The following is a 27,463-nucleotide window of genomic DNA, read 5'->3' on the forward strand; positions in this document are numbered from 1 at the left end:
TTTTTTTAAAGTTTAATCTCTTTCCTAGCTTTTTTGTTTGAATGAATACGTTTACTTGTGAGGACAGCAAGTTGTCAATTGAGCTTCGCTGTATAATATACTGTATTAACATCTATCGATATGCAATGTGCCTATAATTGGCTAAATTTTTATTGTTATGGAAAGGTTTACTCACGGCTCTTGCAAGGGAATTCTGCGAAATATTATAGGTCGAAACGCACTGAAATCCTAAGCAGTCGGAAGTAGCAGACAATAAATACATCAGCTGTTAAGAATATGGCGGCTATGATGGAGCAAAGATGGACAATGGCACGCGGATCGTGCACTTGGTGCGGATCAGAACATACATGCGGGTTGTCCATGAACTCGACCTTCGCTGCCTATTGCTATAATGGGTGACGGCTCTAGCTGTAAAAGAGTGAAAACTTGTGCCTGTAGGCGGCTTATGGCGAACAGAGTGGTCCACGACCAGGAAAATGACCGTTGACAGTATAGCCAGAACTCGTGTATATTTGGCTAATAGTCGTGCAGGCAGTTCCACGATTGCCAGAATTTGAAAACGTTATGAGTTCAAAATGTCACGGTATCAAAAGGTGATCATAAACAGACGACTTTACAATAATTTCTGTAGTGTCACTATCGTAAAAATAGTCTCAACCCTAGGTAGAGACATTTTATTTTATTTCGGTGAAATATGTCAGTCAAATTCAATTGCAAGACGATTACCGTTTCTTACCACCTTCGAAGCAGGAAAATTTCTGTAATACTGTGAAGTAGGCTTTTAAATTCTTGACTACATCAAAGTACTGTTATTCTGTTCATTTGAGAAGTTATGTGTATAGAATCGTTTCTTTTGTTGTGTGTATAGCTAGTTAACTTCAGTGCGTTGCTTGACATTCCACGTTTGTACATTCGGTAGAATCTGAAAGTGTGACTTCTGATTGGCAGAATTTATGTCAATTACCAAAATATTATATGAGTAGATAACTGTCTGTGTCTAATAGTTATTCTTGATCGTATGGCTAGGGGACCATGCACATACTTACATTGATGTCCTTCAGAAGCGAAAAGTAGAGACGAGAGATAGAGAACCCACAACCCCAAAGGTCACCTTTCATTTACAAAGCCCGTATCTAACTGTTTTATTACTATCGTTATTTGATGCATATTGATTTGTCCGCTACAGTAAAATAGTTACCACACATGATGCTTAATTTATGTTGTATTTGTAGTGACAAAATAATTTATACATTGTAAATCATTCTAAAAATATAAGTCAGTCCTGTAGTACACAGCAGTACCCTAAAAGAGCAGTTCATATATTATCACAGCCTTTAATTCTGTTATCTCCTTTCACTGTCCTCAATTACTTATTCATTTTGCCACTAACATTTTCGTGATTTTCCCCGCTACGAGTGATCTGATACAGTTTCGTTGCAATTTACTACACCACTTCTAACAGTTATTTCTGATTTCAAATAAATTCACGTTTCATTTAACGAAGCCTTTCTCACCGCAATTGGGTTCACAAAGGGACATCAAAAATTAGAGCTTTATAAAAAGCTATATTTCCAGAGTGGACTCATAGAAAACGCAAGTGACCGTGCTAAACAGAAATTTTGAGGAAGTGAACTTTACCTCCGATAACCGTCATTCCAGTGGACGATTGGAGTGTTGCATGAATGTCTTTGAATAAACAAAATGCCAGCAACAAAAAGAAAACGTTGCGTCCTTCAATAAGGAAAATGAAGACAAGAACATTATCTCGCAGTAGTAACATAAGTGATCCATTTCTAATATTTCGCTAATATGTCATGACGTTATAATCTATAACACTATCATAGTCGGAATCTGTGGTGCTGGTTGTTTTGAGGCTAGCAGTTTCAGTCACGTCTTTTTCTGTGCTGCCAGTTTGAGAGGTATTAATATCAGAGGTAGTATCTACAGGACTGGAAACGGTTATGTCTGCAGCTGCACTGTTGTTAGTATCATTTGTTGTGCTGTAAGTAATCCACCCAGAGCCTTGTTCACGAAGATTAACTTCGTAGTCTGGGTGTAGAAGTGTGTCCGGTTTAGTGCTAGATTCTAAAGGACTGAGACTCCCAGAACCTCCAATTGCTGGACTCGTGTCTGCGTCACCGCTTCTGGTCCCTGACGTATCAGTTTCGGAAGTCTCAAGAGGGTCAAATTGGGAGTTACTGATACCTGGGGTTGTAGTTTCACTATAAGAAGTACTAAGGCTTTCATTTTCAGTACTGCCAATTGTTGAGGTAGCTGTTTCAGAACTGTAGGTCACAGGCGTACCAGTTTCAGAGCTACTAACTTCGGAGGTAGTGGTATCAACATCAGAGGAGTCAGAGGCACTAGTTTCACCGCTTCCAGTCTCTGGGGTAGGAGTTTCAGGACTGGAAACATATGGGGCGTCACTCACAGATACGTCGGTCAATGAAGTAGCCGTTTGAGAGATGTTATTACCAGATCTCCAACCTACAGAACTAGATGTTGCGCTCTTAGGCAGTGCGTCACTAGAAATTTTATGGAAAGTTGTTGAAGAAGGGCTATGAACAGCACTGGAGGTCGTAGCGCTGCCGGCACTGGACGTGATGGAGATGTGACACTGGGAGACGCCTTCTTCGATGGGGAGCCGACGGTCGTCATGGTCCTGGTAACAGAGCGGTCGCTGCTGGAACCAGCGCAACTGGCGCACAGAGGCGGCCTCCCTGAGCACTGGCTCCAGCGAGCAGCCGCAGCGCCACCTGTTGCCGTCCAGCCAGACTCGCGACGAGCCGAACACTCCAAAGTCCTCGACGGTGTGCAGGTGGTTCTCCCTCAGATCGAGCGATATTGGCCGCTCCGGCAGAGTGCCGGAAGGTGGAACCACGCGCAGTCGGTTGTCTCTGAGCAGCAAGTAGCGCAGAGACGTCACATTGGTGAACAGTCCTGGAAATACAAGGCGATCGTTGTATGTAAGTGCAGAAAACGAGGAATAACGAAAATTAGAGGAGCACGATATAATAACGCTTCAAGCCGCTGGGTCGGGTGGTATCAGATGTGTTCGTTCCTCTAGATAAGAACAACTCGATAAGAAACTGTGTTCTTAAGTGTAGCAAAAACTAACTAGGTCATATTGCATTTCAAATTACTATGCTTTGTTTCATTGAAATAAATCGTTTAAAATGTCTTCGTGCTGAAATATTACGGCATGCCCTTAAATTTATTGACGTTTTGAAGAACGAAAGAGCATCAGCACCGACAGCCCATCCGATGGAATGTCCCTAGTGTTATCGTAACAGAAGACGAGGCGCGAACTGGAAGGATAGTAAAAAGCGACTATCACCCTCAAACACGAAGAAGAAATGTGTTCAGCATAAGTATACCACTGACACTAAGCATAAATGTGATGTTAGGAGTTTATATAACATTACGAAGAATCTAAGGAAATACTAAGGTTATGGAAGCTTAACAGTTTTAGTTGTACTTCATGGTTAGCAAAGATCGAAAAAAAACATCGTCTGATGGATTTTCTTTTAAAAAACACAACATCAAATTAATGGTTAGGTGTAACACGACATAAATTAGCTATTAGAGAATATTACATTAGATTTACCAAAAAAAAATTGCATATAGGAATCCAGAGAGCCCGTAGTGCACTCTTGGGCATAAATAAGACGATATCTTCATTCTAGTGGTGTCAGACATCCTTTACGAGAATGGGATGGCCACACACACACACACACACACACACACACACACACACACACACACGCTGTGCGAAAAATAAAAAAATACACCTTCAAACATTCAAACACTCATACCACTATATAGTCTGATAATCTGCGTGTAAGTAGGATTTTTAGAGGAATTTCGTAGTACAAACTTTGTTTATAAACACTTCCTTTGCGTGTTCACTTTTCTGAATGAAGTTATTGAAAAGTGCGATCATTGTACTACTTACTGTTAAAGAAAAGATGTCCATTTTTGCTCCATTTTGTCGACTACTCAACTTCTGAGACTCAACTTCTGACACACCTATTAGTGACTGAAACTGTTCCGGTCACCAACTGCATCTGTGTGCTGTGTGTGTATTCTGCAGACCAGACCTCGTTTTCTATAAACCCAGCCCCGCGGACACACACGATTATTTGAGCTTCTTTGTGGGCAGCGGATTTCTTAATTTACATGTGGAAACGTCAAATTGTTTCAATCGATTAGAGAGTTTCTTGAGTGCTAAATATCGGCTACATGTACGAATAGCAAAGAATGAACAATATTGAACGAATCGAAATGAGTAACAAAGAGTTGGTAGGCAGACTTCAAGTGATGTGTGATGTTGCAGCAACACTTTGTCTCCGCCAACAGTCTCGGCTGAAAAACTTTCACTCCATCAGCAATTGTTGATCATGGGGCTTCGTGTTTCAGTACAGTGTCTTCCACAATGAATTTGTCTATCTCGGCTACTTCGGCTATTTTCGAAACTTTTGTAGCGTAAACAATAATTCACTTATTGCTGCTAGTAAAAGTCAGAAATTGTCGGAGCAGATCAGTCCAATTAGCTGGAAAGACATTGCAGCTGATGGAATTAAGACCCTACCAGGTGGTTTCTGAACAGCCGCCTTCCTTCTCTGGCACTCTCAGCAGTGCCGACACTTACGAAGAGAACACGTCAAGTGCCATCACCCGATTACCCAGGAACTTCGCTCAGTGGAAGAGAGGACAAAATAAGCGAACACGTGTCTCGGCTTATCCGTAGATACTAAACCGTTTATGGAGAAACAAAGGTCAAAGTTCTCCACGTAGTTTGGAGATACTTTATGTGTCCTTTGTCCTGCGATATCCTCAGACGAAAGGGTGGCACAGTGTTGAAGGTCGCGGCTTCTTAACTTTGCACCCCGTGTTCGATATTGCCTTGCCGCAGTGGATACACCGGTTCCCATGAGATCACCGAAGTTAAGCGCTGTCGGGCATGGCCGGCACTTGGATGGGTGACCATCCATCCAGCCGCCATGTGCTGTTGCCATTTTTCGGGGTGCACTCAGCCTCGTGATGCCAGTTGAGGAGCTACTCGACTGAATAGTAGCGGCTCCGGTCAAAGAAAACCATCATAACGACCGGGAGAGTGGTGTGCTGACCACACGCCCCTCCTGTCAGCATCCTCAGCTGAGGATGACACGGCGGTCGGATGTCCCGATGGGCCACTTGTGGCCTGAAGACGGAGTGCCGTGTTCGATATCAAATTACTGTTTTAATGTATTTTATTTTATTTGGATTGTTTTCATATACCTACTCATGATTACTACACAAATGTTTCTTATTAAAGTAGGGAACATAAGGGCGTTATACTAATTGTAAAGTTGCAACTGGATTTCAGAGTAACTGTAACACATTTATTATACAAGTGTGTATGGTATATTGTGGGGTTGCAATTTTTTCAAATTTTCATATTCTGATATTAAGCCTCATATCAATTCTTATACACTCAAGTTCAGAAAAATAAACGGAACATCTTGAACAACTAGAGACAGAACATTCATACTTATAGGACATACACTTAAGTATATTCTGCAGAAATGATTCGTATTTGAATCATTCGTCCCGTGGGTTCAAAGTGAACATCGATATTGCGACACCACACCACCTACAGGTAAAATGTGCCTGAGGCTCTCGTTGTCTCTATAAACCGAAGGTAATGGATCAGTGTGATGCGTGCAGGATGCCTCGCAAATGTATGCAGGAACCCTACCGTCGAATAAGAGAGTTTAAAAGCACGCGCATTATTGGCGTGAGAGACTGTGATGCATCCATTCTGGAATTTGCTGCTCGTGTGGGAGTTTTTCGGCAGTGCAGCGAGTATGAGCAGAATACTTCACGGAAGGCTGTAGAACACGACGAGACGATCAGGTCGCACCACCCAGACCACCCTCTGAAAAGATCGACACCTCTCCCGAACGACATTTCAGGGGAGATCTGCGTCGTCTTCGACTCTGGCGCAACAGTGGAACCGTCTGACACATCGTACATCTATCAGGGGTGAGAGTCCGACGCCGTTTATTACGCATGGATTAATGCGTCGTCCACTGCTCCTCCTACCTATGACGAGTGTGCAGAAACATGCTAGACGACAGTGGTGTATGGAACGACGATGGTGTGGGCAGGAATGGCATCCAGTAGTGTTTTCGAACGATTCCAGCTTCTGTTTGTTTGGAAATGATGGCCGCTTATTGAATCGCCGCAGACAGGGCAAGCGGACTCATAGTCACTGCTTTCGCACAAGACTTTCAGCACCAACTCTAGGCTTTATGGAGAGGGGAGCTATTGGATACAACCACAACTGACAGTTGGTGCGTGTCCAGGGCAGTGCGACCAGTGTGACCTACGCGAATGACATCTGCGACCGGTAGCCATATTCTTTCTACACAACACTCCAGACGCCATTTTTCAGTAATACAACGTATGACCACTTGTTGCTGCATGAACACGTGCCTTCCTGGTGTCATAGGATTTCAGCTCTTTGGCATGGCATGCCAGATCACCAGAATTGTCGCCAATCGAAAATATGTGGGATATGGTGAAACGAGGGGTGCAGTGCTGTGACCCAATGCCAAACACCACAGATGAAGTTTGGAACCAGGTGAATGCTGCTATACCACGAAACGCCATTCGCGAATTATATGCTTCGATGCCATCACGCATGGAACAAGTTATCAGGGCCCATGGCAGACCTTGTGGCTACTAGGCAACTGGACACATGGTGAACCGAGGTTGAAATACTAATCATTTCTGCAGATCATACTGGTGTACTTGTTCTGTCAATGTAAACATCCTGTCTCTTGTTGTTCAAGGTGTTCTGTCTTTTTCTTAACATGAGTGAATTTTATTTACGTGTTTATTCTTCAGAAGAAGCTTGCACAGGATAGAGTAGCATGAAGAGCTGCATCAAACCAGTCACAGGACTGAAGACCACAACAACAACAATTCTTCAGAAAGTTTTGGCGCATTCCCTTGGATGGTACCGATCGTAGATACATTCCAGACACACGTATTCTGAACACCACGAGCAACGCGCGAAGGCGGAAAAGCCACGGTGTCACTTCCTCTTATTAATCTCACTCGGAACAGAAACGTCGTTAACATTGGCGAAGATTTCGCGCATTAGCAATAATTTCTTGGCAAGTCATGCATACCGGATCATTTTTCCGAATACGAGTTCTTGCAATAGATTATGAATGAAAATACAGTATAGGAATTTCACCGGAAACAATTTCGAATTTTTTCTCTTTTTTTCAGTCAGTCATCTGACATGCAATTAGTAAACGAACAAGGACAGCTTTGTATCAACATACATTGGAAAACGTTAGTTCAGTAAACTTCTACAGACATGGGTATGAAAAACTAAATAAATGTAATAATTGGGTTTCGAACACGGGGCACAAAATTAGTTACCCGCGACGTTAACCACTGCCCCACCATTTCGTCTGAGGATATCACATGGTAAAAGACAGATACAGTGTCTGGAACATACCTCGAAAATTTTGACCGTCGTTTTTCTCAGAGACGGACGAATATTTACAGACAAGTCAAAACACGTTTTCGCTTATTTTAATCGTTCTTCCCCTGAGCAAAGTTTCTGAAAAATCGGATTATGGGACTTCTAAATCTACATCAATACTATGCAAAATACATTTAAGTGGCTGTAAGAGGGTTCAGTGAACTACCTTCACAAGTCTCTATTATTCCAATCTCGCATAGTGGGCGGAAAGAACGAATACCTATATCTTTCCGTACGAGCTCTGATTTCCCTTATTTTATCGTGGTGATCGGTTCCCCGTATGTAGGTCGGTATCAGCAAAATACTTTCGCATTTGGAGGAGAAAGTTGATGATTGGAATTTCGTGACAAGATTCCGTCGCAACGAAAACGACTTTCTTTTAATGATGTCCAACCCAAATCCTGTACCATTTCAGTGAGACTCTCTCCCGTATTTCGCCATAACACAAAACGTACTGCCCTTCATTGAACTTTTCGATGTCGTCCTTCAGTCCCACCTGATGCGGATTCCACGCCGCAGAGCTTAACTCCAGAACAGGGCGAACGAGCGTGGTGTAAGCAGTCTCTTTAGTAGACCTGTTACACCTTATGTTCTACCAATGAATCGCAGTCTTTGATTTGCTCTACCCACAACATTATCTATGTGATAGTTTCAATTTAGGTTATTTGTAACTGTATTTGTTTTTTGTATTGAGTTGAATTGACAGCCTTCAGATTTGTGTGACTTATCGCGTAATCGAAATGTAGCTGATTTTTTTTTAGTACTCATGTGAATAACTTCACACTTTTCTTTATTCAATGTCAATTGCCACTTTTTGCACCATACAGATATCTTATCTAAATCATTTTGCACTTCTCATCAATTGCGTGGGGACTTTCCTCAGGCCAGAAACGCTGATTATCAAAATCAACGCTATCGCTTTTGACTCCGCCTCATCAGTAAATGAAATTTATACGTAAACAATGGGTCGGCACCACTAGTTTTCAGCAGCCATTGATCGAACTAGAAGATCTCAGTGTTGTAGTCCTAGGGGTTGGAGTCATTGAGGTACCGTCTAGATAAGAAAGAGGTTAGCAACTGCTAACTGTCGCATATGAGGGCCAGTAACAAAATTTTAATCATCGCATCGTAGGAATCCAGCAGCGACCATGAAATTTGATAATGGAGATGGTGCTTCTCTACATCTTTACCCTTCAAAGTGACAAATTTTCCATACGGCGGATGACTTGCTTGAGATCTTTCTGGTAGATGTTCGCATTTTGGCTGCTCAGGAAACTTCTCATCGCGAAAACACCTTTTCCTCATTGTAGACGTGCCTGCCACGCAATGTTGTCTTTATCCGAGGACAGAGATAGAGGTCACTATGTACCATGTCACATGCTAGGGCAGTACAGGGATTCTGATAGCCAAAACAAGTAGAATGTGTGCTGCGTCCTATAGAGAGCTCTCGTGGAGAAAACAACGCCTTAAACTCCTTCTCCGATGCTTTCTCTTCACAGCCTTCCGTAACTTCGACAGAAAGTTTTGGTTGTATGCCCCTGTGACAGTTTGCCCCTTACGAGCACAATCTATTAGTCCAAAAACCACTAAGCATCATCATATCCGACGACGATCTGCGCTTTCATCGGAGTTGGTGATTCCAAAGATTCCCCTGTTTGCTACTTTGTTCCTGGATTACAGCGATACACGCCGCACTCAGTCGTGTTGCCTAGATGGCAAAAATATCGGCTGTGTAGGCCTGCCCCAGCTGCAACCGGCCAAGCTGCCAAGCTTCGGACGTCTTTTTCAGTGGGTGTGTGCAATCGTAGACCTAGCGGAAGGCTGCTTTTGTGATATTCATAATTTCATCTAACATGCTTAAAATTGATCCAAGACTCGTTGTCGGTATTCTGATTACACCACTATTTCAGCATCAGGGCCTGCACTTCTCTTGTGGTTCTCGGTTCTCCACGGAGAGATGGTCTGTCACAACGTTCTGCGCTATTCAGAATGTTTGCCCACAGTGGAAGTGTATGCGTCACCTGACCACTGTGACATATGATAGCGCATTGTGGTCGCACACTTACACCAACTTAGCATCTATTGTTGCAACGTTGATCCCCTTCAAAACGAACTACCGCACGGTACTACACTCTGGCCCAGTGGTTCACAACCTGAGGGGTAAAATGAAATTTTCTGAGGAGTAAAAACTAAACGATTCGATTCTGTTTCAGTCACGAAACTAAATTATTTTCAAAAACTTGTTACTATTATCACAATTTTGCAAGACTCTAATACTGACTACTACGTCATCAATAACTACTTTTTCTCAATTAGCGTCATTAATGCGATGGAGGTTACGGGTTCCTCACGTAATCCGTCGTCTACACACATACGAGTATGCTGTGATTTGTCTCGTACAATGCTGACAATAAAAGTGAGACACATACGTAACAAATGATAAATATTTCAAGAAAATGTCTTCTAGCTGTAGATAGTACCTGCAGTAGTCTATAAATTGTTTCATTAATCGCTTCAAAACAGATAAATGAATTAATTAACAGCACGACACGGCAGTAACTAGATAAGGGCTATTACGGCGCTATACACAGGTTTATTATTATTACTATTAGTGACTGTGGTCAGACACAAAGCTTCAACAGCCTGAAGACTTCCAATTTCTGCCAGTTCACAAGTAAGGAGTATAGCAGTCAAGAGATTTACGAACAGTAAATATAGTGGACACCTTTTAACTTGGTTGATTTTAAATGGGTTTGTAGGTGCAGGTCAAAGCAAGTGCGGCAAAGGAGAGATGTGATGCAGGGGAAGTATGTTTTGTAACAAGTGTCTACCCTCCTTGCGGATGGTTAGCTTTCTTATCTGAGAAGGATTTGTCGATAGCACTTGCTATGCATAACCAATTCCTCAGTCATTGATTCTAACACACACACACACACACACACACACACACACACACACTATCACTCATCATTCATCATTTTAAAAATAAAAGTGTTCCTAAAAAAGTCTTTCATTCTACAGTTTAATTAGGTGCTAAAGTTGGTGATAATGTGAGGAAGAGGAGGAGTGGGGCAGAAACGGCAAGGGGTGGGAGTTCTGCATAATGTCTAATTGCGCTCAGGAATAGTGGCCTAAGAAGGGTTGGGAACCATTGCTCTAACCCAAGCTTACACAACTGAATCTACAGCACAGTACAACTAGAGGCACACATATGACTGTAGAATAGACTAATGAATACGTAGTCCACTGAGGTACCGAAAGACGTTAAAACAAATGTTTACACTTATCTCACAGCATCAATACAATGATTGTGCTCATTTCCGCAACTAAACTCGTCCAAACCTCTCTTCTGCTCAAGAACTGAATTTTCAGAAAGTACACATTTGCGGATCCATTAATAATAAGCTTGAATGTTTTTGTTCTTTATTAGTACTACCACCTCTCAACAGTCAAATTTACTAATCCACTTTAGGCCTATAATGCCTCATCTTTTCTCGTAACTTAATATGTGGGGCTGGCAAAGCAACACAATGTAGTTAAAGGCACAGATGTGAATCAGTCAGTGTGCAGTTACAGTGCCCGGAGACAACATTTGGATGGCTACACGCGGGAAATATTCGTCGGGAAACTGGAAGAAGAAGCGTTGTTTCACGTGCATGGAGAGCATTTCGAACCACAGACACTGCTGCTCGATGGAGAGGAGGTGGCCAACGGTCAGCTACAGCAGCAGATGATCGCTACTTTGTGAAACAAGCCAGAAGGAATCACCTCAAACAGCGGGCTCCATTGAAAACACATTAACAGGACTGCAAGTCACGTAGTCCAACGTTCTACAGTGGCACGGCGACTGCATGGGGTGGTCACTTTGCCCGAAGACCAGTACGTTGTATTTTGTTGACACTCACAAATCGCCGCCATCACTGGCGATAGTCCCAACAGCATAGTGACTGGACCATCAAGGAATAGGATCACATACTCTTCTTGCATGAGAGCAGATTCAGTGTGAGTTGTGATTCTGAACGTACTCCCATATGGCGAGAGGTGGGAAGACCTTAATGCATCAAGGAACATTGTCCAACATGATTATTTTGACGGTCCAGACGTTATGCTGTGGGGAGGCATAATTTCGCATGGGCGGACTGACGTCCACATCTTTGAACACGGTACATTCAACTGTCAATGTTTTTGTGGCACTACTCCCTTTCCCTATATGCGTCTTTGCGGGGAATCATTTGTCCCCCACTTCATTTTTATGCATGACAATGCGAGGGTGACTCGAACAACGCTGTTGGAGGAGATCTTGGAGTAAGAGGATTTTGCCTCCCCACTACTTAAACCCCATCGAGAACCTGTGAGACCCGTTGGGGAGAAGTGTTACAGCACGGCCTCATGCACCAGCGTCCATGCAGTAGTTCTCAACCGCGCTGGTGGAGGAATGAAACACACTACCGCGAAAACTCGATAGCAACCTTGTGATCAGCATGGGAGCATGTCGTAAAGGCATGCACTACCGTAAGTGTTGATCAACCACACTATTAAAAACCACATCTCGCCTTTTGTGATGTCCAGGAAACACCATAAAACGTAGTGACTTGAGCGTAATTTTTGTCTTTCAATAAAAGTGTCGTTCCTGTTCGTCTCATTGGGCATTTTTTTAAGTAAACTTCTACAGTACACTGAAAAGCCATAGAAACGGGTACATCTGCCTAATATCGTGTAGAGCCCGCGCGAGCACGCAGAAGTGCCGCTACACTACATGGCATGGACTCGACTGATGTCTGAAGTAGTGCTGGAAGGAACTGACACCATGAACTCTGGAGGGCTGTCCATAAATCCGTAAGAGTAAGACGGTGGTGGAAATCTGTTCTCAACAGCACGTTGCAAGGCATCCCAGATATGCTCAGTAATGTTCATGTCTGGAAAGTTTGGTGGCAAGCGTAAGTGTTTTAATTCAGAAAAGTGTTTCTGGAGCCACTCTAAAACAATTCTGGACGTGTGGGGTTTCGCATTGTCCTGCTGGAATTGCCCAAGTCCCTCGGAATGCCCAATGCACATCAATGGCTGCAGGTGATCAGACAGGATGCTTATGTACGTGACACCTATCAGAGTCGCATCTAGACGTACAAAGGTCCCGTATCACTCCAACCGCACACGCCCCCCACCACTATAGAGACTCCGCCAGCTTCGACGGTGTCCTGCTGACATACAGGGTCCATGGATTCATGAGGATGTCTTCATATCCTCACACGTCCATCCACTCGATACAGTTTGAAAAGAGACTCGTCCGACCAAGCAACATGTTTCCAGTCATCAACAGTCCAATGTCGGTGTTGACGGGCCCAGGCGGTGCGTAAAGCTTTGTGCCGTGCAGTCGTCAAGGGTACGCGAGTCGATCTTCGACTGAAAGGTTCTCACGCTGACATTGTTTGATGGCCAAGCACTAAAATCTGCAGCAGCAGTTTGCAGAACGGTTGCACTTCCGTTACGTTGAACGATTCTCTTCAGTTGTCGTTGGTCCCGTTCTTGCAGGATCTTTTTCCGACCACAGCGATGTCAGAGATTTTATGTTTTACTGGACTCCTGCTATTCACAGTATACTAGTGAAATGGTCGTTCGGGAAAATCCGCACATCAGCGCTTCCTCGGAGATGCTGTGTCGTGCGCCGACTATAACATCACGTTCAAACTTACTTAATTTTGATCACCTGCCATTGTAGCACCAGTAACCGATCAAAGAACTGCGCCAAACACTGGTTTTCTTATATACGCGTTACCGACCGCAGTGCCGTATTCTGCCTGTTTACATACTCCGTGCCGCGCCTGGTAGCCGAGCGGTCCGGGGCGTCTTGTCACGGTCCACGCGGGTTCCCCCGTCGGAGGTTCGAGTCCTTCCTCGGGCATGGGTGTGTGTCTCGTCCATAGCGTAAGTTGGTTTAAGTTAGATTAAGTAGTGTATAAGCTTAGGGACCGATACAATCAGCAGTTTGGTCCCATAAGACCTTACCACAAATTTCAAAAAAAAAAAAAATGGTTCAAATGCCTCTGAGCACTATGAGACTTAACTTCTCAGGTCATCAGTCCCCTAGAACTTAGAGGAACTTAAACCTAACTAACCCAAGGACATGACACACATCCATGCCCGAGGCAGGATTAGAACCTGCGACCGTAGCGGTCGCGTGGCTCCAGACTGTAGCGCCTAGAACCGCTCGGCCACTCCCGCCGGAACAAATTTCCAAATTTACATACTCTGTATTTGAATACGCATGCCTATACCAGTTTCTTTGGCGCTTCGGTGTATACTGTAGCATTTCTTTCTACGTATGGTCAAAATTTCAACGCCCTATGTTAGCTGATAGTGACACTTAATGCGAAAGTTACTTCCGTTGTTAAGTTTCGCACACTACTGTGAGACAGACAAAAGGACGCATCACGAAAGAATTGCACAAACGGGACGGAACACGTTCCACGTACAGACAAACAAATGAACAGAATTCCTGAAAAATTGGATGATTTATTCGAAAGAAAGAGCTTCTCAAACTGAGCAAATCAATAACGCGTTAGTCTTCGTCTGGCTCTTAGGCAAGCAGTCATACGTCTTGCCAATGACTAATAGAGCTGTTTGGTGTCCTCCTGCGGTATATCATGCCAATTTTGTCCAATTGGCGCATTATATCCCGAGCTGGTTGGAGGGTCCCTATAATGCTCCAAATGTTCTCAATTTGGGGAGAGATCTGGCGACTTTGCTGTCAAAGACAGGGTTTGGCAAACACATAGACAAATTGTAGAAGCTCTCGCCGAGTGTGCAAGGGCCTTGTCATCTTGAAATGTAAGCCTAAGATGGCTTGCCATGATGGGCAACAAAACTGGACGTAGAATATCGTCGCCATACCACTGTGCTGTAAGGGTACCGCATATGAAAACCAAAAGCAGGGACCCAGCTCCCTGTCATTTATGAAAAGAAATGCCCTCTCCCTCCTCCGCCCCAGACCATCAGTCTGGTTGTCGGGTCGTATGGTGGGCAACGGCCAGGTCGGTATCCCACCACTGTCCAGAGTGTCTCCAGACACGTCCTCAGTCTGAAATCTCGTTGACTGGAGTAGAATTGTGTTCAATGATGAACACCGCTTCGAAGTGAGTTCCGATGACCAGCGAAGACGCCAAAGTCTACCTTACCCGTCAGGGTCACCGGATCTCTTCCCAATTGAGAACGTTTGGGACATATGGAGAAAGCTCATCAATCATCTCTGGATTCTGATCATCTAACTAACCAATTGGACAGAATTTGACTCGATATCCCCCAGGAGGGTATCCAATAACACTATTAATCAATGTCAAGTCGAAAAATTGCTTTCATAATGGCCACAGGTGAACCAACGCATTACTTACTTGCTCAGTTTGTGAAGTTCTCGCTCTTGAAAAATCATCCGGTTTTTTCAGAAATAAGCTTCCATTCTGATATGGAACGACTGCTGCACACTTGCTAGGATTTCAGCAGAGATGTCCGAGCAGATAGCAGTAATTAGTCATTGCATATCTTCGACTGTAGCTAGTATGTCCTAGTAGGCAGCGTCTTTCACCTATCCCCACAGAAAAAAAAGTCTACAGGTATTAAATGCAGAGAGGACTGCCTAAGGTACGTGTCCTCTGCGTCCAGTTCTATTCAGTGATTTGCAAACAATTCGTGAAGGCATGTGGTAGTGCTTCGTGCGCTATGGTCTGGACAGCCATGATGTTGTTACCACAGACTCCTCTAGCCGCAGAGGAACGTCTAGCATCCGTGTAAGGTGGTCTGCTAGGAGGCTGCGATACTTGTGCGCGTTCAGTTTTCCGTCTATGAAACAGGGCATTTCAGCTGATGGTCCACTGTCCCACATCACATGTTTACACTCGATGGACGCTGACATTCCACCTGACGAATCCAACGGGGGTGGTCAACAGACCGATAGTGCATGTTTCGGCGGTTTACCTGGCCATAATTGATAAACGTGGCTTCATCACTAAACACGATACATGATACATCTGTCCTAAAGCCAATGTACAGAAGTTAACACGTATCTCGTAATCGTTTCCTTGACGCTCTTGATGAATAAAGATGTGATAGGGACGGAACCTATGTCGACCAAGAATGCGTACGACACTTGCCTGACTGGTGACACTTCTTCATCTGATCGCGCGAGAGCTAAAGTGCAACAGCAGCAAGAACATTAAGTTCCCCACCTTATGTCGTCACTCGTTTCCGTTTGTTGTTTCGGTGTTACACTATCACTTTCACGCAACTGGTTGAAAAAGTTGGTAAATAATTGCCGAGATGGTTGACGTCTATTGGGATATCTTGCCGCAGAAGCAGTACAAGAACGAACTACATTCTTCCTATCCTCCCCATACACCATGAGCATGTCGGCTTTTCTGCACTGGTAAATCCCATCGTCCACTCACAACCTACTGCTTAGACTGTCACACACTAACCGACTAGCAAGTCACAATCCACTGAAGGAACACAGAAAGAAGTTGTAACAAAATTAGCAACATCGTACCTATCAACTATGCAAGCTGAATTGCACTAACAAATGTCGGTGTGGAAACTTTTCACACTACGATATTTCATAAATGACTCGCACTAGACTCCTGCAACAAGCACCACCTTACCCTACTGTTAGTTTGATAATGTCAATGGGCATTGTTCCACTTCAAGAAGTGTACGTCTGCACAAAATATGCACTTTCTATGTATTATCTTTTTCTTGGCTAACAATACGAAGCCGTGATTACCAATGCATTCTGTGAAACAGAATTGTAAACGGCAGATGGCAGGACTTATAGAGATAAGACATTTTGCTGCATGTTAAATCCTTTCAACTTTTATAGCCGCGATATAGAAACAATATACTTTTAATGCTATTCGAAAACTTCTGCAAACACGAGAACAGTGATATAATGCTTGTTAATTCTGTCAGCTAACCGTTTTCCAAAATCATCCTAAAAATGTGCTAAAGTTGGGAAGCAAAGCGGCCAGAATCTGCTGTTTCGGTGTGAAGAGAGCCCAATGGGGATCTCTTGCGAGACGTCGTTATAGGCTGCAAGTTCTTGACCCTGCTTTATGAAATATAGGTACAGGGTCGCATAGACATGGGTCACTTGCGTTTTTTTTTTTCTTAGCTGGATGTACATTTTAACTATAATGATGGCTGCCAGACAACGAGAAGGCGCTTCAGAAAATATTTCAGATATGTGTACATGCTCACGTTTACGTGTACACCTTCTGTGGAAGCTTGATACAACGGCAAAGCCTGTCAGGGGAGTCCCACTCAGCGATGTCTTCATCAGACTAGTCCATTCCGGTTGTCTTGGTCAGCATATTTAGCGCATTTCTAGAATACTTTTGAGAGAAATTTCAACGTCAATATTACCAACCTATGTGTGACTGCACTTGTGTTTGCTCGAGTTTTCGAATGGCATTAAAGAAGAGTATATCGTGCGAAGTACACGCTACAGGTAGTGCTGCATGTGACTACCGAGCAACTTAACACAATGACACATCCTTCTGTCCTTCTTCGCAGTGAATAACGCACTCTGCCTTATACGCCGTATAACAGGGGCCTATGCTACCGCTAACCACAGATGAAATTTAGCATGCAGTATTGTTTCTCCAGAATTTTGAGCTCTTTGTACGGCAGACGCGATGATAAACCCACGATCCGTACATGAGGTACGTGTTTGCTTACATTTGGTACAACAGAGCGGGCGTTTGAAGAAACTCTTCTACTGACGACGGGACAGTGGTTTATGGCGCTGTTATGTCGATACTATTCGAGCAAGTGCCATACATGTTATGTAGTGGAAGATCTTTTGAAAGCTTTCTCCAAAAGGCACAGGAAAAGGTATATAGTTCCATTACAAAAAAAAGAGAATTCTTGCTGTCCTGATTCGGCGACTACAAACATTAAAAATTACCTGTGAACGTCATGAAATTCGGCCTATTGCCCGCTATAACTTAGCGGAAACGACGCATCGATATATTGTGATACTTCGGGTGGTGGCCTTTTTCGCCGACACAGCGCCTGCGGCCCAGCAACGGGGAGAAAGCCGGACTCCGTAGAGAGAGCGCCAGAGACGTATGCTGCAAATCCGCAGGGGATAGCCTGGCGGATGCCCTAGCCCCTCTTAGGACGGGACACACTGCAAAGAGCTTTCCCGATGATGCGAGTCGTGCAGATAACTGAGATGCCGCGGCAGAGAGTAGGATAGAGCACAGACGTAAAGCATCAAAAACTCGTGCAGGGAGACGTGTGAAACTAAAGAACTGCGAAAGAAGTCATCCTGCTTGGAGAACAGTAAGGAAGTTGTATATAATCACGAACGCCAGAAGATTCTTAGACAAAGCACAAACATGAGACAGTGTGGACCTCACGCAGAGGAGATAACCCTCATAAAGAAGCGTTGCATGGCTGCTCTCACACCAACGAAGGAAAGCAGAAAAACATCGGAACAAAACTCTAGGAACAGTCTTGACAGTGAAAACGTGAAAAAGACGACAATTCTCGAGTCACACGCCACCCCACACAAGACAGAAAATTTCCATCATATACTGGGAGGCGTGGTCATGTAACCGCGATCATTCATTGGGCGGAACTGCAAATTTAGTTCGCCAATGATAAAAGCCGAGAGGAGAAAAAATTCAGCGAGTCGGTGAGCTTATAGAGTGATGAGAAGAGAAGAGGACAGTCGGGGAGACTGTGCGGAAGAAAGAGGGTACGGGGACTCTTCCATCCGCCGCCTGCATTCGCCTCGTGACACCGTGATATCACAGCCCACGGATACCTGTCAACGGGGAGATTGATCTAGACGCTCGCTACACAGCCGCATAACACCCGTCCCGATCCAGCGCCTGCCGCCTTCATCACCACATGGCAAATGATATGAAAAACGATGACATGATTCATTCACCCCCCCCCCTTTCCCTTAATAACTGAGTCATGTCCACGCCATTCTCGGCCCTGAGATTCATAACTTTTCGTGTGTAGAAGGTACTAAAATCAATACAGTCATTTCAGTCATGTTGTTGTTGTTGTTGTTGTTGTGGTCTTCAGTCCTGAGACTGGTTTGATGCAGCTCTCCATGCTACTCTATCCTGTGCAAGCTTCTTCATCTCCCAGTACTTACTGCAGCCTACATCCTTCTGAATCAGTGTATTCATCTATTGGTCTCCTACGATTTTACCCTCCACGCTGCCCTCCAATGCTAAATTTGTGATCCCCTGATGCCTCAGAACATGTCCTACCAACCGGTCCCTTCTTCTTGTCAAGTTGTGCCACAAACTCCTCTTCTCCCCAATTCTATTCAATACCTCCTCATTAGTTATGTTATCTACCCATCTAATCTTCAGCATTCTTCTGTAGCACCATATTTCGAAAGCTTCTATTCTCTTCTTCTCCAAACTATTTATCGTCCATGTTTCACTTCCATACATGGCTACACTCCATACAAATACTTTCAGAAACGACATCCTGACACTTAATTCTATACTCGATGTTAACAAATTTCTCTTCTTCAGAAACGCTTTCCTTGCCATTGCCAGTCTACATTTTATATCCTCTCTACTTCGACCATCGTCAGTTATTTTGCTCCAAAAATAGCAAAACTCCTTTACTACTTGGAGTGTATCATTTTCTAATCTAATTCCCTCAGCATCACCAGACTTAATTCCACTACATTCCATTATCCCCGTTTTGCCTTTATTAATGTTCATTTTATACCCTCCTTTCAAGACACCGTCCATTCTGTTGAACTGCTCTTCCAAGTCCTTTGCTGTGTCTGACAGAATTACAATGTCATCGGCGAAACTCAAAGATTTTATTTCTTCTCCATGGATTTTAATACCTACTCCGAATTTTTCTTTTATTTCCTTTACTGCTTGCTTAATATACAGATTGAATAACATCGGGGAGAGGCTACAACGCTGTCTCATTCCCTTCCCAACCACTGCTTCCCTTTCATGCCCCTCGACTCTCATAACTGTCATCTGGTTTCTGTACAAATTGTAAATAGCTTTTCGCTCCCTGTATTGTACCCCTGCCACCTTCAGAATTTTAAAGAGAATATTTCAGTCAACATTGTCGAAAACTTTCTCTAAGCCTACAAATGCTAGAAACGTAGGTTTGCCTTTCCTTAATCTTTCTTCTAAGATAAGTCGTAAGGTCAGTATTGCCTCACGTGTTCCAACATTTCTACGGAATTATTCATCTAAAACTCTGTTCCATTCGCCTGTTAATCCACTAATCTCATAAACTTTTGCTTTTCGATTTCACTTAATTATTGATGACACTTAATTTTTGGCAACCAACGAGGGGCGATACAATTAGTAATCTGCATGTCATTGTATGTAAGAGATCAAAGGATTATCAATTCATGACAATATTTGGGGTGACCACTCTTAGTTGCTCCACCATGAATATGCGATTTTAACTGTCGAAAGCTGCCATTTGTTCGAACCTGGCGGTAGCGACGTGAGACGATTGCTGGAGAGGTCGACGACGCGCAGCTGCTGGTTGCTCTGGAAGGCGGCGGCGTCCACGCCAGCTACTTCGTTGTGGTCGAGGCGCAGGGCGCGCAGGCGGGGCACCGCGGCCAGCAGACCTGCTGGAAGCCGCGCCAGGCGGTTCCCCGACAGCCACAGCTGCCGCAGCCCGCTACACTTCGCCAGCAGCTGCTCCGGAATACTTACGAGCGAGTTTCCCTGCAAGAACAACAACAGTGTATTAAATGCCTACAGCGGCACCTATTTTATGTGCGACTGTGATATAATTCCTTCCCACACGAACCACACGGAAATTGAAACTGATTTGAAATACCCCTGTATATGCTAACACGGTCATTATACAGAATCTACGGGTGTTAGAAGTTATTAGACGGCAGTTTACTCAACCGCACCCCATGTTAACAATTCGGGTCTGCCCCTCTGATCATCTTCAGCACTGTCCTGCTCACCATCCTCCTTGAGTTTTGAGAAGCTACGCAGTGGTTTGAACTTTTTTTTTTTTTGGGTCATCGGTCTCCTGACTGGTTTGATGCCGCCTGCCACGAATTCTTCTTCTCCTGTGTCACCCAACCTCTTCATCTCAGAATAGCGCTTGCAACCTACACCCTCATTATTTGCTGGATGTACACCAATCCCTGTCTCTTCCTCCACAATCTTTACTCTCTACAGCTCCCTCTAGTACCATGAAACTTATTCCGTGATGTCCTAATATATTCCGTCCCTTCCTCGTTTCATTGTTTTCCATGTATTCCTTTCCTCGCCAATTTTGCGGAGAATCTCCTCATTTCCTACCTTATCGCTTCACCCACTTTTCAACATTACTCTGTAGCAACACATCTCAAATGCTTAAATTCTCTTCTGTTCCTGTTTTCCAACTATTCTTGATTCAGTACCATGCAATGTTGTGCTCGAAACATACATTCTCAGATATTACATTCTCAAATTAAGGCTCATGTTTGATAGTAGTAGACCTGTCTTGGGCAGGTATACCCTTTTTTCCAGCGCAAGTCTGCTTTTTATGACCTCCTTGCTGCACCCATCGTGGGTTATTTTGGTCCCTAAGTAGCCGAATTCTTTAATTTCGTCTGCGTTGTGGTCTCCAATACTGATGTTAAGTTTCTCGCTGTTCTCATTTCTACTACGTCTTATTACTTTCGTCTTTCTTCGATTTACTCTCAATCTATATTCCGTACTCAGATTGTCCATTCCATCAGCAGATCCTGTAATTCTTCTTCATTTATACTGAGGATAGCACAGTCATCTGCGAATTTATCAATGAAATCCTTTCACCTTGACCTTTACTTCCACTCTTGAAAGTTTCTTTTGTTTCCATCATTGCTTCTTCCAAGTATGTATTGAACACTAGGGGCGAAAAACTACATCCCCATTTTGCACCATTTTCAATCCGAATACTTCGTTCTCGCTCTTCCACTCTATTGTTCCCTCTTGGCTTTTGTACATACTGAGTATTACGCGTCTTCCCCTATAGCTTTTTCTCACAATGTCAAACATCTGACATTGTAGAAAGCTTTTTCCGGGTCGACAAATCCTATGAACGTGTCTTGATTTTTCTTCTGTCTTGCTTCCATTATCGGCCGCAACGTCAAAATTGCGTCTCTGGTGCCTTTCTCTTTTCTAAAGGCAAACTGATCGTCATCTAACATATCATAAATTTTCTTTTCCATTCTTCTGTACGTTATTCTTGTCCGCTACTTTGATGCACGAGCTGTTAAGCTGACTCTGGTATAGTTCTTGCAGTTGCCAGCTCTTGCAGTCTTCGGAATTGTGCGGATTATGTTTTTCCGAAAGTCAGGTAGTATATCGCTAGACTCGGAGATTCTACACACCAACGTGAACAATCGTCTCATTGCCACCTGTTCCAATGATTTTAGAAATTCAGATGGGATGTTTCGTATCCATACTACCTTATTCGATCATAAGTCTTATATGTCGACCCCTGTTTCTTCTTCTATGACCTCATCACACAACTCTCACAGAGACCTTCAACATAATCTGTCCGCTCTCTACTATGCATTTAGCAGTGAAATTCTCATTGCACTTTTAATGTTACCGACCTCGCTTTTAATTTCAGCGAAGGTTGTTTTCACTTTTGTACATACTGAGTCAGTCTTTTCCGATTTCTTCCCACATCCATTATAAATAACTTTTCACTTTTTTTCTTATGCGTAGACAGGGCCTTCGCTGGACGTCACATTGAGCCCCTCCTGCGTACAAGTCTCAACCAATATTCGTCGCTTTCGAGCCCTTGGTTATTGAACACTAAAAGAAAACGTCGAGTAGCTTCGAACGCGGTAGACAGATTTGCAGTCCGCTAGGTGAAACTAAGTAATTAGCGTACAGCTGGGGCTCGCGTACTATGGGCAGCGTCACTTGGATGTTCTGTCTTGGTGGTCCGTGGCCACTGTATTTGAAAAACCTCACCTGTGCTGCGCTCTTTCTGCAAACGACTTAGTCACAGTGGCAGTCGCGCCTGAAACGTGTCCCTCAACTGCTGAAATATGTATTTGACGACACAGTTAAGGATTTATTTAAGCAGTTTCGGACGTCATCGTATTTCCTGCTTGTTGGAGAATATTTGAAACATCACCTCCAGCTACCAACAATCTGCTCAAGAAGTACTTTGAGGACATCACCCTAGACACAGCGAAGCCGTCTGGTGGCACGAACGTGAAAAGCAAGGGCAGTTATTGAACCGCATTAACATAATCCATGACCACATCATGTTTACATCACAGGTAGAGACGGATGCTGCCTTTCCGTTCCTTTATGTCCTTGTCTGCTGAAAAGCAAGGTGTCTCACCCTGGATGTTTTCCAGAATCCCACACGCAACCCCACAACTAACGGTATCTACACGCTTCCAGCAACCACCACCCACCACAGAAACGTTTTCTTATGAGGATCGTGACTCATCGAGCGGTTGCAGTTTCAGAGACTGAAAATCTGCCAGAATAACTGAGCCACTTACGGTAAATATTGAAGGAAAACAGCTGTAATAAGTAACAAATTCCGGAAGCCGTTTCACCGGAAACATGCAAGCTGAAGATACTCAAGGAGGATACGAACGAGCTTAAGTTTTTTTTCTTATGTAACACAGTGGCAGGATGGCTATACTGGCTTCTAAAGGGGCATAAAATCCATTTATTCTTCAGGCCTGCAACAAAAATTCGACAACTCATGGAGCCGATGAAAGATAATGTAGGCCTCAGAACGCTCGCGATATACAAAATTACGTTCTTGATGTGGAAAATGTTGGACTGACTGAGCGTACAGTTGTATAGCGACATATACAAAACGAGAAGCGTACACATCGCCCGTCGCTCTCATTATTGATTATTCTATTTTATTATTTTAAGGTAGCTTCAATTTAGATGAGATAAGTCGTAACATAGCATTCTCTCAGATTAACAAGAGGGTCATATGGTTTAAAATCAAAGAGGTTTCGACAGATACTCCTCGTCCATTGTCACGTGGTGACTTTCCTATGGGTGCTGCTGCCGGCGTTATGTAGAAGCGCTGTCGCCTGTTACGTCACATCACACGACGGTCATCACTTCACAAGGCCTGATGGGTACCCTTTCGAAAGCTCGTGGACTTTAGGCCCCTTATCACGGGTGGAAGCCAGAGGAAATTTTGTAATATATTTGTCGTTCGTCCTCCTTAAAATAAATCCAGGGATATTTTTTTTAATCATACTTAATCACAGTCAGTTTGTTTCTAGTGTAACAAGCAGTCGCCTTGTGTAACTATCAAATTGGCTACAAGCCTCACCATTTCTGTGAATTTTGCCGACCCACATTCGGTACTGTTATAATCATCATTTCTTCATCCTAGTTTGTGCTCAGCAAGTCTCTTCATATCTGTATAGTTACGTCCACTTGTAGCTGCTTACTGTAGTCAACCTTAGTCTTCATCTATAAATTTTACTCCCCTCACTGACCCCCCATTCGCCCCTCCATTACCAAATGAACTGTGCCTTGGCGCCCCAGTATGTGTCCTGACCGGCTGTTGAACTGTCCCTTCTTTTAGTGTTTTCCTCCAAGATTCAGTACCATGGTTCAGCATCTCTCCGCTCCATCACTACTGGACTTCATTCGATGGCATTCCATTGCCCTTCTTTTATTTTAGTGACATTCATGTTATAGCCTGTTTACATGATACTATCAACTCCGTTTAACTGATCTTCCTAGCGCTTTGGCGTCTGTGCCTGACCTGCAGTGCCATCAGTAAAACTTAAAACTATTATTTTTTCTCCATATACTAATTCCGTTTTCACAGTTCTTCTTCGTTTCTTCACTAGTTGCGCAATTCGCTAATTAAATAATATAGTCGGATAGGGCTTTCGCTTCATGTACTTCGACTTTTAAAAACGTAATCTGATTTATGGACAAACTGTAAGTAAGCTATTTTGTACATCATGACAACTTCAGAATTTGCGTAATGGGGCTGAACCTTATCCTACCTTAAAGAAGTTATTAGCTAATGTTATTACAATTTATATTACATAGTCTCTTCTGATTTCGTTTTTACCTTAGTGTACATCATAGTGTGTGTGTGTGTGTGTGTGTGTGTGTGTGTGTGTGTGTGTGTGTGTGGATGTTCCACATCTCTTCCTGAACCCTGGACTGATGTCAACCAGATTTGGTACACATATCCCACAGTGTCAGTTATGGAAATGGAAATGAGCGTTTGGGGTCATTGGCCGGGAGGCCCATTACGGGGCAACAGTGTCTGGTAGTTTCAGGCAACCATCACTGTAGGGGTAAGAACCACCTACCTGTCATACTTCAAAACATATGACGTCACAATGAGATGCGTGAAAAACTGCTGCATCATACATGACGTTTATCACTTCTGGGCTACTAACTATATTCCCAATAAATTCCACAGGCAATGCCCACATTTGCTGACGGTACCCACATATGCCGTGAAGTGCACTTACAAAATAGCATGGGACCACAAATAATTCAGGAGACATGACGTCATGAACACTGAGATGCGGAAGAACTCCTGCATTGTGCTTGACATTTAAGCTTACTACTTCTTTGCTATTAATTCTGTTCACAACACACTGTGCAGGCAGTATCCACATATACCGCTGGATCTACTTACAGAACTATATCACTATATGACAAATAGATGTGGAGATATAACGTTGTTGCGTAGAAAACAGTTGCATCGTGAATGGCGTTTAAATTTATTACTCTGATTACTTTCGCAGTTGTGGATGGTTGTAGAGGCAACATTGCTCAATATTTCTGCAGGCTTTTTGAGTCCATGCCACGGTGAGTTGCTTTACCACGCCGAGCCAGAAGAGGCACGATGTTAGGAGGTATCCCATGACTTTTGTCACTTCAGCGTGTAAATAACAGTCAATTCTGGTCGACTTTAAGCAACTCCCACCCCAGACGAACAACCAGTGAAAATAAAAAAATTAAAAAAATCTGCCAGTTAACTTATAGGTCTTTTCATTATGTCACTGTAGTCATTATCCAGAAATGTGCACATGTGTTAAATGCTGTTTGTAGCCTATGAACCGTTTTTAGGTTACGCGCTCACAAAATGCGAAGTAGGTCGAGAAAAAATAAACCTATTTTCACATAGAGGGTACCATTGTTTTCTCTGTAAGAAATGTCACACAGCCCTCTTTTCACTTCAAAAGTAAGAGTTGCATCCAAGATGGCCGCACGCGAAATGGCCTTCAGGCTCGTTACGTAACCTGAAAAGTTTTACCTCTCTCCTGGATCATACTACTCGATTTTATGCTTCTCATTATCGACCTTCTTTTGATATATAATGATCGCTCCAAACTTGCATACCAACCTGATTAATGCTTTACACTTCGGCCAGGTACTCATATCTGCAGCATGCTTACCTGCAGGTAGAGCTCCTCAAGCTGAGTGGTCGTCTCCAGAAATGTAGGTGGCAGCTCCTTCAGCCGGTTATGACTCAGGTCCAGTTCCTGCAAACATGACACAAAATGTAAGGATATATGTTTTCTTTCCTTTCTTTATCCCAGAATAGCAAAGTCACCCTACGCTCTTCCCCTACACAAGTATGTTTGATATATTCCAATCTCTGCCTCCTCTTGAGGTTTCTATCCTCTACAGTATAGGACCATGAAATTTATTCCTTAGTGTCTTGAAACGCGTTTTATCACGCTGTGTCGTCTTCTTGTCAATATTTGCTTTCTTCACCGATTCTGCGGAGAACCTCAGGATTCAGTATATTATTATTCCATCTGACTTTCGACTTCCTTCCATAGCACCACATCTCAATCGCTTCGGTTCTCTTCACTTCCGTTTTCCCCAAAGTCTAAAATTCAATGCTATAAATGCTTTTTTCCAAATGTGCATTCTCAGAAGTTTGTACCTCAGACTAAGGCTTGTGTTTGATACTAGTACACCTGTCTTAGCGAGGAATGCTTCCTTTTGTCTGGGACAGTCCGCTTTTAACGTTCTCCTTACTTCTGCCGTACCAACCGAGGTGGCTTAGTGGTTAGCTCACTGGACATCCATAGGAAAGGATGACTGTTCAGATCTCCATCCGACAATTCAGATTTAGGTTTTTCGTGAGTTCCTTAAACAACTCTAGGCAAATTCAAGGATGCTTCCTTTGAAAAAAGCACGGCCACTTTCCTTCCCCATCGTATCGTAACTCGAGCCTGCGCTCCGTCTTTAGTTACTGCGTTGTCGGCGGAAAGTTGATCTCTAATCTTCCTTCTTTCCTTCCTTCTGCTCCTTCCATCAGGTATTACTTTGCTTCCGCGCTAGCAGAGCTCCTTAAACTCGTCTGTTTCGTGGTGAAACATCCCTAATTTTATTTATGATATAGTTAGCGGTCTACTTACATAGCAGCCTAACCTTTACTTTAAATGACCGTGACCTAATGCGTAAGCACTAATCGGCTTTGACCGCCAGGTGAGATGTTTCAGTCGGATTTTGGCTGCTCAATAACACTATATTCAAACAACAGGAGTTTTGCATTAATCAAGGTCGCGAAGTTCGTAATAAATAAAGCTATATGCTTTCGTTAAAAACAAGCGGAGACAATCTCTGCCTTTGTCATATATTTCTCTTCAAGGCTAAGCTCGACACATGTCAAATAGATTGAAAATACTGTCACGTATTGTCGTAACAATTTTCACACGTTATCCTCATTGCAATCCATTGGCCGGCGTGGTTGACACCAACACGTAATATCGGCACCCCATATTTGTTATCACATTCAGGTAAAGCACTTTATTACAGTTCGGTATGCATTTTTACGATTTCCTAGTGCTCAAACCGCGAGGATGGAGACGCAGACTCAGCCAGTACAATATTCCTCCTTCCGCTACGCCGTTATAGCACTCCTCAACTGCAT

At 43.5% G+C, this 27,463-nt stretch overlaps 1 protein-coding gene across 1 annotated transcript in view; it reads right to left on the bottom strand.

The window, feature by feature from the left end:
• Window positions 1-1,211: 1,211 nt before the first annotated feature.
• LOC124805296 (leucine-rich repeat-containing protein 15-like) overlaps window positions 1,212-27,463 on the bottom strand; it is a 62,849-nt gene continuing 36,597 nt past the window's right edge. The window contains exons 4-6 of the mRNA XM_047265811.1: window positions 25,974-26,060; window positions 20,034-20,277; window positions 1,212-2,940 (exon numbers count right to left, since the gene is read on the bottom strand). Of these exons, the coding sequence (XP_047121767.1) occupies window positions 1,805-2,940; window positions 20,034-20,277; window positions 25,974-26,060 (1,467 nt within the window). The 3' untranslated portion in view covers window positions 1,212-1,804. The remainder of the gene's footprint in view (window positions 2,941-20,033; window positions 20,278-25,973; window positions 26,061-27,463) is intronic.

The sequence above is a fragment of the Schistocerca piceifrons genome, chromosome 1, assembly GCF_021461385.2.
Source record: "Schistocerca piceifrons isolate TAMUIC-IGC-003096 chromosome 1, iqSchPice1.1, whole genome shotgun sequence".
NCBI lineage: Eukaryota > Metazoa > Arthropoda > Insecta > Orthoptera > Acrididae > Schistocerca > Schistocerca piceifrons.